Source organism: Dipodomys ordii, unplaced genomic scaffold (assembly GCF_000151885.1).
Source record: "Dipodomys ordii isolate 6190 unplaced genomic scaffold, Dord_2.0 Scaffold39, whole genome shotgun sequence".
Lineage (NCBI taxonomy): Eukaryota > Metazoa > Chordata > Mammalia > Rodentia > Heteromyidae > Dipodomys > Dipodomys ordii.
The window spans coordinates 11,850,604-11,861,751 of NW_012267255.1; the positions used below are offsets into that span (position 1 = coordinate 11,850,604).

At 40.0% G+C, this 11,148-nt stretch overlaps 1 protein-coding gene across 1 annotated transcript in view; it reads right to left on the reverse strand.

Annotated features, from left to right (window-relative positions):
* Tmed5 (transmembrane emp24 protein transport domain containing 5) overlaps positions 1–11,148 on the reverse strand; it is a 13,952-nt gene that overhangs the window by 2,122 nt on the left and 682 nt on the right. Inside the window, exons 2-3 of the mRNA XM_013018368.1 lie at positions 4,732–4,829; positions 116–296 (exon numbers count right to left, since the gene is read on the reverse strand). Of these exons, the coding sequence (XP_012873822.1) occupies positions 116–296; positions 4,732–4,829 (279 nt within the window). The remainder of the gene's footprint in view (positions 1–115; positions 297–4,731; positions 4,830–11,148) is intronic.

Genomic DNA, 11,148 nt, shown 5'->3' on the forward strand with positions numbered 1-11,148 from the left:
AAAAAAAAAAAAAAGAAAATACTGAAAGCAGATCTGCCTAGATAATGTAGATATTAATGCTTATCACATGTTAAGAGGCCCTGTGACTAATCATACTTTATAAGATCATACTAACCAGAATGTCTTCCAGTTTCATCTCTAACATATCTGTACCAGTAATGTATTTCTTCCAGTCTTCTTCTGGTGCCTGCTCTCCCATATTATCCAGGATTAATTCGAAGAAAATTACTTTCTCAGAAATGGTGCTGAATGTATTGTCAAAGCAAAACATGTAGTCACCAACTTCAGTCTCTATACTGTATATAGAAAACAGGACACATCTTAAGTTATCTGTATTTCTATTTAGAACCAAAGGAAAAACTAACACTAAAAAAAAAAAAAACATGAAAAAAAATGCTTTGTATTTGGGCAGCTACTGATTTCTTTATATTGGAGGATAACTTATAGCTTCTAGAGAAAGAACCTGGAAACAACTATATTCAAGACCTTGCAATGTAGACATACTTGGGATCTATTTGGTGAAGAATATTAAATGATCTAATTTTTGGAAAAGGATAGGATGAAAAGACAAGTACAAGACAGTAAAGTTTAATATTCATACATTATTGAAAATTATTTTATGTTCAATTCATATGCATTCATGATAAGCTATTCTTTGAGATTACCATGTAAACTGAGCTGTTTTGTTTGCAAAAGCAGTAGTGTGGTCTCTTCTGAGCTTCCAACTATGTAAATAATGCTCTGTAGTAGAGTTTACAAAGAATATAGATTAGTTCTACAAAAACACACTCATTTGTGATAAATGTTGGTAGTTTACCTTTGAAAGAAAGTTGAACAGATACTGGTGAATATGGTGGAGGCCAAATTTATGAGGGAAAATAAAAACATTACGTGAATATTAAGTGATCTAAACCAGCTGTGAGGTATTTGCAAAGGAAAACATTCCATCAGATGTAATAGTCTATTACAATAACTATATAGCCAGTATATATGACTCTTGAAGGGCAGTGTTCATTTAGACTGGGCATTCTTAAAGGGTCTGCTATTGGTCAAAAAGGCAAAACATTCATATATAATAATTAGGTTTGCAGCCCTTCAAAGCTCAAACCTGAGTTTTATTCATTAAAATTCTGTTTCTATCACTGGGCTCTTGGGTAGTCTCATAAGCAGCACAAACTCACAGGGAAAACACAAAATGTGAGAACAATACTGCATTTAATGGTATTCTTGGAGGACTGTAGACTGATCTTCATGTCATAGAAGAGAGTCTACAGCACGGTTCCTGACTTCCATTATCTACCCAGTTTTATGTTTAATTGTACATGCCAATTACTAGAGAATTCTATAGAGAATTCAGCCCATTATTATGCAAAGCGCAGAAAAATTCCATACTATCTGAAGGACTAGAACTAGTTAAAAAAGTTTCTCCTATAAAGCAAAAGTAAAAAGTCAATTTATGCTAAAATAATTTTCAGAAAAATTAGTGTAACTTCAGTCATTTTACTTTTGTGGAATAAGGTTTTAAAAAAATCACGGGGCTGGGAAGGTGGCTCAGTGGTAGAGTGCTTGCTTCGCATTCATGAGGCCCTGAGTTAGATTCCTCAGCACCATAAAAGCAGGAAAAAAACAAAAAGCCGGGAATGGTTCTGTGGCTCAAGTGGTTAGAGCCCTAGCCTTGAGCTGAAAAGCTGAGAGATAGCTCACAGGCCCAGAGTTCAGGTACCACGGCTGACCAAAACAAAACAAAAACCAATAAATATTCTATTCTTTTCTCTCAACTAGAGTTAATTCTACAAAATAAATCAAGAATACTCCTTTTTTTCCTCTAGCAGGAATTTTCCCTCAGTTTGCATGTTGTGCTGGTGCTATACCACTTAAGCCACACCTCCAGCTTAGATTTTTTTTTTGGTCGGTCATGGTCCTTGAACTCTGGGCTTGGGCACTGTGCTTGTGCTCTTCATCTCAAGGCAAGTGCTCTACCGCTTGAGCCACAGCACCACTTCCCGTTTTCTAGTGGTTTATTGGAGATAAGAGTCACAAACTTTCCTGCCTGGGCTGGCTTTGAATCGTGATCCTCAGATCTCAGCCTCCTGAGTAGCTAGGATTACAGACGTGAGCCACCAGCGCCTGGCTCCAGTTTAGATTTTTGATGGTTATTTTTGGAGTGGAAACTTGCAGTCTTTCCTGCATAGACTGGCTTCAAGCTGCAATTTTCTACATTTCAATGTCTTGAGTAGCAAGGGTAGGCGTGAGCCACAGGTGCTTGACTTATTTTATTTTTGTCATCTTGGAGCTTCAACTCCACTCCCTGAACTCTTTTGCTCAAAGCTAACATTTTTTTTTCCAGTCAAGGGGCTTGAACTCTAGGCCTGAACGCTGTCCCTCAGCTCTTCAGCTCAAGACAAGAGCTCTACCACTTAAGCCACTGGGCCACTTCTGGTTTTCTGATTGTTTATTGGAGATGAGAGTTTCACAGCCTTTCCTGCCCAGGCTGACTTTGAACGGCAATCCTCAGATCTCAGCTTCTTGAATAGCTAGGATTACAGGAGTGAGCCACCAGTGCCTGGCAGCATTCGACCTCTTGAGCTACAGCACCACTTCTGGTTTTCTAGTGGGAAATGAGACTTTACTGCCGGGGCTGACTGAACTCTGATCCATAGGTCTTAACCTCCTGAGTAGCCAGGATTACAGGCATGAGCTACCAATGCCCAGCATGCCTGATTTTGACAGTTAATTTTGACTTAACACTGTAACAGGGCAGATAATAGGGGTAGATATAAAAGTTGATAATTTTTTTATTCTAAAATTTAAGGATGCAGGCTGGGAAGGTGGCTCAGTGGTAGAGCGCTTGCCTTGCATGCCTGAGGCCCTGGGTTCGATTCCTCAGCACCACATAAGCAAAAAGAAAAAAGCCAGAAGTGGCGCTGTAGCTCAAGTGGTAGAGCGCTAGCCTTGAGCTGAAGAGCTGATGGACAGCGCCCAGGCCCAGAGTTCAGGCCCCACGACCGGACCCCCCAAAAAAATAAAAATAAAATTTAAGGATGAACTAAAGTCTACTTTTTGTTCATATGGTTGTTAAAGACAAAACATGAGGGGTCGAGCTCAGTGGATAACACTTTACTAGTATGTGCAAGGCCCTGGAATTGATACCTAGCACTGCAAAAATAAAAAAAAAGAGGAGAGGGAGGGCTGGGAAGGTGGCTCAGTGGTAGAGTGCTTGCCTTGCATACATTAGGCCCTCCCTGGGTTCGATTCCTCAGCACCATATAAGCAGAAAAAAAGCTGGAAGTGGTGCTGTGGCTCAAGAGTGGTAGAGCGCTAGCCTTGAGCTGAAGAGCTGAGTGACAGTGCCCAGGCTCAGAGTTCAGCTCCCAAAGCTGACACAAAGAGAAAAGTTAGTTCTAAGTGATTCTAAAATGACTTCTAAAATTAAATTGCTATTTCTCTATTCTATATAAGTAAATACATCTTTTAAAGTATTTTAAATTAGTATCCAAAAAATGATGGATAAGGATTAATTCCTATAATTTATTTACACATATATTTAGTGTTTACTGAGTATCAGTTACATGCCAGGCACTTTGGCTAACGAAGGCCAATAGTTATAATAGCTAGTACTTACAACAGGCTATGTGCCAGGGATGTTCTAAACATCATATGGTACAAAGCAAGTTTTGCTTCATCCTGTCTCCACCCTGCATGTGTGTCCCTGCAGACTTACTTAACTTCTGTAGGCATCTTTATCTGTAAAGTGGGAATTGGGAATCAAAGAGTCTGTCTTATCATGGCTTGAAAGACTTAGAAGCATATAACATGCCAATCTTAGCTTATGGTAAATATTAGCTATTCCATATTTGCTTTTCTTCTCTATAAGTTCAGTTTAGTTTGAACATAATTAAAGAGAGTTCTATAAAGTAATAGTACAGGGAACCATGACAATGAGATACGAAAAAAAAGAAATGAGAAAGAAGAAATGCATGGCCTTTTGTTGAACTCTGGATTCTTATTTTCTGTCTATGGCTTCCTATAGCCATATATTTAATAATAATACTTAATGTAAATATTTCATGTTTTATAACCAATTGTAATAACAAAAAGCAAAAAAGGGGCTGGGAATGTGGCTTAGTGGTAGAGTGCTTGTCTAGCATGCATGAAGTTCTGGGTTTGATTCCTCAGTACCACATACACAGAAGTGTATGCAAGTGGTGCTGTGGCTCTAGTAGTAGAGTGCTAGCCTTGAGCAAAAGGAGGTGAGGGACAGCGCCCAGGTCCTGAGTTCAGTCTGCAGAACTGGCAAAAAAAAAAAAAAAAAAGAGATTTAGCTAAACCTAGCTCCTCAGGAGGCTGAGATCTGAGGATAGCCAGCCCAGGCAGGAAAGCCCCAGAAAACCAGAAGTGGTGCTATGGCTCCAGTGGTAGAACACTAATCTTGAGCTGAAGAGCTGAGGGAACAGTGCCCAGGGCCAGAAATCAAGCCCCACGACAAAAAAAAAAAGGCAAGGAAAAATGGTAGCTGGATATTGATCCTATGGTGGCACACTGCTGAAGAAACTAAGGGAAAAAGGATGGAGACAAAGGAATCAATGAACGGAATATGCTTTAGATTAGGAGATGGTACACTATAAGAACTGTATCAAATCATTTGGAATTACCTAATTTATTTCTAAATTTATCTGCCCCTGCAGATAGTCCACTGGTATTTAACTAAAAGAAATAGAGGAGATTACTTACGTGTGAACTCCATCTGTTTTTCTTTGTTCAAAAACTAAGGTTTTCCCTTCTGGAGAGGCAAGATGGAAATCAATATCTAATCCTGCTCCATCTAAAACCTGTGGAAAACCACACAGGAAGAAACTGTTAAAAATTCTGAAAATAAGCCGGGCGCTGGTGGCTCACGCCTGTAATCCTAGCTACTCAGGAGGCTGAGATCTGAGGATCGTGGTTCAAAGCCAGCCCGGGCAGGAAAGACTGTGAGACTCCTATCTCCAATAAACCACCAGAAAACCGGAAGTGGCGCTGTAGCTCAAGTGGTAGAGCGCTTGCCTTGAGCTGAAGAGCTGAGGGACAGCGCCCAGGCCCAGAGTTCAAGCCCCACGACCGTCAAAAAAAAAAAAAAATTCTGAAAATAAATGATACTAAGTAGGTTATATGATGTAAATATTTCCCCCTAAACTAGACAGGCAAGAAAGCCACCAAAGGTACAGTGGGTTAGAAAAGAACCGAATATGCATAGTGTTCACTTTTGGGATATCTCTCCCTTTCTTACATGTTTCTGTTGCCATCACGTATACTTAGGCAGTTTGGATATTATTTAAATTTACTAAGATAGGCTGTCATTGAGAAGCCCTGCAGCCTGCATAACATGGAGGCAATTCAAATGCTTGGTCTTTTACTTATTTAAAACCTAGGCAGCTTGGCACTGGTGGCTCATGCCTGTAATCCTTGCTACTCAGGAGGCTGAGATCTGAGGATTGAGGTTCAAAGCTAGCCCAGGCAAGGAAAGTCCGTGAGACTTATCTCCAATAAACCACTCAAAAAACTGGAAGCGGTGCTGTGGCTCCTGTGGTAGAATGCGTCGGTTGTGGGGCTTGAACTCTGGGCCTGAGTGCTATCCTTCAGCTCAAGGCTAGTGTTCTACCACTTGAGCCATAATGCCACTTCCAGTTTTCTGGTGGTTAATTGGAAATAAGAGTCTCATAGACTTTCCTGCCCAGGCTGGCTTTTTTTGGGGGGGTGTCTGGTCGTGGGGCCTGAACTCTGGGCCTGGGCGCTGTCCCTCAGCTCTTCAGCTCAAGGCTAGCGCTCTACCACTTGAGCCACAGCGCCACTAATGGCTTTTTTCTTTTTGCTTATGTGGTGCTGAGGAATCGAACCCAGGGCCTCATGCATGCAAGGCAAGTGCTCTACCATTGAGCTACCTTCCCAGCCCCCAGGCTGGCTTTTAACTGCGATCCTCAGATCTCAGCTTCCTGAGTAGCTAGGATTACAGACATAAGTACCCACGGCCCAATCACAAAAGTAATTTTTAAGAACATCAAATTTTATTTTCATAACGAATATAACCACCACCACAACCATTTATTGCCAGGCACTGTGCTAAGGCTTTACAGATAGTCTAGTCAATCCAACAACTCTGAGGTAGATATTTTCAAAATCCCTGTTGCCACCCTCACATTTCATTATAGTTAAGGAAATTGAGGCTCAGAGAGATTAAGCAAATCAGCTGAAGTCAAATCCAGGAGAACATCTAATTGTAAAAGATAAAATACATTAAAAATATTAAAATAACAGAATTTGGGCTGCGAATGTGGCTTAGGGTAAAGTACTTGCCTAGCATGCATGACGCTCTGGGTTCAATTCTTCAGTATCACGTACACAGAAAAGGCCATAAAGAGGCGCTGGGGCTCAAATGATAGAGTACTCGCTCGCCTTGAGCAAAAGAAGCTCAGAGACAGTGCCCAGGCCCTGAGTTCAAGCCCCAAGACTGGCCAAAAAAAATTAAAATAACTCAATTTAAAACTAAACTTCCATATAAATTCAGTGTAACATGCTTGGTTAGGAATAAAACAAATTTTGGGGAAGTGGCTCAAGCAGTAGCCTTGAGCTGAAGAGCTGAGGGACAGCGCTCAGGCCCAGAGTTCAAGGCCCACGACGACCAAAAAAAAAAAAATTGGTTAAGTAGATAAATTTCGATGCTGAGTTAAACGTATTAAAATTTAGGGACATCCGATTTGGCAAAATAGTATTTAAGTAATCTAAAAACTCTTGCATTATAAATGCCCTGATTTCTAGCTTCAGCCCAAAAAAAAAAAAAAAAGGGGGCCGCGGGGTAGGGGGCCTCTCAACTGGAAAGCCAGGGCAAAGAAATACACAAAGTTATAAAAGAAGTAGTTGAGCTGGGCGCTGGTGGCTCACGCCTGTAATCCTAGCTACTCAGGAGGCTGAGATCTGAGGATCGAGGTTCAAAGCCAGCCCGGGCAGGAGAGACCGTGAGACTCCTATCTCCAATAAACCACCAGAAAACCGTAAGTGGCGCTGTAGCTCAAGTGGGAGAGTGCTCGCCTTGAGCTGAAGAGCTGAGGACAGTGCCCAGGCCCAGAGTTCAAGTCTCCCAACCGACAAAAATAAATAAATAAAAGAAGTAGTTGAACTTCTCCTCCATCTCCACCATTGGATTGCAGCATTCCTCTAATAAAGACTTGCAAGCACCCTCTCCCTGAGAATTCTGTCAGAACTATATATAACCACAGCACTTTTAGGATAATATATCTCCTCTAATTCAGAATACTACATATCAAAAGGGCTCATATGGTAGATTTACCATAAAGGAACCGTCAATACCTGTATAGTAATTAAATTCGCCATTTTCCAAAGATACTTGGTGTGGCTAGCTAAAGGGTAATACATTGTGACTATTATTCCTTTAAAGTCAGTCAAATAACATCTGTGCTGAACAGGAAAAGATCAAAAGGCATGAAAGTCAAAGTGGTAGAATTTGTGCAAGGCAATTGTTTAGTCATCACAGCTTGGAGTGTGGGCTTTAATATTCTCTTGACAGGATGAGATTTTGAAAATGAATTATGTAGGAAATAGGTAATAAAAGTAGGCTAAAGCTACTGAAGGATCGTACCTTCAAGGTATGAGTAGGTAGAAATGAATCCACCAGGAACTGGAGACCATATAAAAGCTCATGAATCTTGGCCTCAAAATAATAGTAATACAACTCACCAGATAAATTGGAGACTTACACATCAAAGAAGTTTGTAGTTCAAAATTTACTATTCACATGTTTATAGAGAGTCCCAAACAGAGAAATCACTTATGAAAGACTCACCTCCATAGTGAACACGGGAAAAACAAATGCAAAATGTTTTGGAGTGCTATCATATCCTCAACCTAGGTCACATAGGTTGACAAAATTTATTGACATAAAATATACTCCTACTAAGCCATGTGTATGGGGGATAGATTCTGACATGGCTCCCAATGGTCCCTGCCTCTCTGGTACTCACTCTGTGTGTAATGAATGTAATGTGGCAAACATGGAAATGACTTCCATGATTAGGTTACGGAAGGCTGTAACTTCCACCTTGCTAGCTTGAGCTCTCTTAATGGCCCTCCTTAACTTCTCGGTGTGAAGTGAACTTTCCTGTTGCAACAAGTTTTATGGAAAGGATCACAAGGAAAGACTCAAGGAAGGCCTATGGCTAACAGTGTGAGAAAAGGAAGACTTAGTCCAACAACTAGTGAGGAATGGAATCCTATCAACAACCATGAGTGAGCTTGGAAATACATGCTTTCCAGTAGAGCCTGACTGCAATCTTGACAAGCGACTCAGAGCTGAAGATCTACTTAAGAAGTAATTCTGATTTGTACAAACTATGAGTACATTTTGTTTTAAGTCACTAAACTTTGAGGTAATAAAGTAGAGCATTGGGGAAGGAATACATGAACATAAAATCTTTTCTTAGTTAATCAAGTAAGTTGCTCAAATAACAGGAATACTGTACTGGGTGAGTATAACATAAAAATGTTGAATTTTTGTGTCTTTATTCTGAAGGCTCCCATGTTATGTAAAACTAAGCCCAAATAAAGGCCTTTTTTTTCCCCACTGTTAACTTCAGTTCACTTCAACCTTTGGAGGAGTGGAAGGAAAATTTTCCTTTGACCCTAAACTAAGACAATGAAACTAAACCAAGCAGAACAAAATGAAAACTGAGTAATGTACAGTTGCTAATAATTTAATCATGGAGTTGAAAAGTGTAAACAAAGGGCTAAAGATGATTTTCACCCTGCAAATCCCTCCAATGCTATTTCTGTTTAGGGGAGAATGTTTTAGAGAACAAACAAGTCATTTTGTATTTATGTGTGTGTGTTCATTTAAGTATTGTTTGTTAGTCCTGGTGCTTGAACTGAGGGCCTAGGGTACTGTCTCTGAGCTCTTTTGCTCAAAGCTAGTGCTCTATCACTTTGAGCCAAAGTACTGGTTTTCCGGTGGTTAATTTTCTGCCTAGGCTAGCTTCCAATTATTACTCTCAGCTCTCAGCCACTGGAGTAACTAGGATGAGCCACGGGCATTCTGCAGGCTAGTCACTTTAAATATTGACTAAAGATACAAAATATAAAGCTAAAGCAAGCTATATATAACACTAGAGATATAAATGTAAAATAACATTCACTGAATATTTAGTCAGGAATGGCCTTTCAATGGTTTATTAATTTTTTTGAAGAACACTTCATGAAGTAGTTCCTATTCTCTCAGTTTTTAAGAAGCCAAATAACTCCTTCAAGATCACACAGCTGTTTTTAAGAGGCAGGATTTTGAATGTAGGCATTGAATTCAAGAGACCAGTATCTGGTAAATAACAGGAATAATTTGTGATTAAATACTGAGGAACTTTTGATGCATATAATTTTTTGTAACTATTTCACTAGCCCTCTAGTTACAGACTATAATTTTGCTTTCCTTAAATTCTTCTTGCATAATGAAGCCAGCAAATTGCTTCAATTTTCAAAGGCCTTGTACAAAATAAAGGAAAAACTATTTAGCATGATACATAGGGCTGTGTTTTATCATCCAGGACTCAGAATGAGTTGCTGTCTGCTACTCCTACCCTAGACTTTGCATTCTTAAAATCCAATTTAAAACAAAAATCCTCAGTACTTGTACTCTGTATATATACTTGGCTGTAAACATACTATGTCTTTTAAGAATTATGTATATTAATCATCTTTCTCCTTTTTCTGGAATGCACCTCATCTTTCATTCCTATCTCAAGCATCTCTCCAGATTTTTTTCTGGACAGGTGTGTAATTTTCATGTTCAAGCGGTCATCAACTTCAGACCAGAGGCTGTATCCAGATTTAACTTTATATTCTGTAGGAATCTTCTTCTGAAACACAGAGAAGTGACCCTCTTCTAGCAATAATTAATCATACTTTATTGAAACTGCCTACTTGAGAACTTGAACCTTTAATTAAGCTCCTTGAGAACTCTCTACTCCCTTCAAATTACCTGCCACAAATTTTAGCACAACTCAAATCCTAAATTTTGCTAACTACACCACTTTAAATATTTTACTCTGTGTCTGTCTTAAGCATCTATAACTACCTGAATTGTAAAGTTCCTTCCAATAAAAGCTATATAAAATATTTCATTTTAGTCCACAGTTAACAATATTTGGTACTTAAGAAATTCTTTACATCAACTTACAGAGTGAACATTTGGGCTGGGAATATGGCTTAGTGGTAGAATGCTTGCCTAGCATGCTTGAAGCCCTGGGTTCGATTTCTCAGTACCACATAAAAAAAAAAAAGCCAGCGATGCCAGGCGCTGGTAGCTCACGCCTGTAATGCTAGCTACTCAGGAGGCTGACATCTGAGGATCACGGTTCAAAGCCAGCCTGGGCAGGAAAGACCGTGAGACTTTTATCTCCAATAAAACCACCAGAAAAAAGTGGCGCTGTAGCTCAAGTGGTAGAGTGCTAGCCTTGAGCTGAAGAGCTGAGGGACAGCACCCAGGCCCAGAGTTCAGGCCCCACGACCGACAAAAATAAAATAACTGTGGAATCACTGTCCTTTAAGAAATTACCCCTACCAAAATGTCTCCTACATTAAGGCAATTTTACAGATACTAACGAAAAGAAAACGACATGGGGGACGTGTAAACAAAGTTCAGTGATAAAAAGGATAAAAGTGGTGTACTTCTTGATGTTGTTTGATCTAAAAATAAAGGCTATATAACTGTGATGCAACTGTACCATTAAATATGGCAATTACCCCTTCCAACGTAATGTAAAATCGGAATTAGTAAAAATACATGGTGGCAATTTCAAAAATCCTTAACTGAAGTAAAAGCAGGAAGGATTTATAATTAGGTGAAGATTGTGGGAGTGATCCAAATACTAGTGTCGCCACTTTGTCCAATGATAAAGGAGAACGTGTATCCGTTCAGAATGGTGAAATGCTCAGTACCGGAGCGTATGCTTGGCTAGAAGAGCGCTGGGAGAATGAAGAAACAAAGAATACAGCCACCGAAATCATCGGCTTTGGCTTCTTTCCGACCGGAGGAAAGGGAAGGGGACGGGTAAGCGTCAATTCTAGGGCCGACCAAACTTGTCGGTCGCGGGCTCGGGGGGGGGGGGGGGG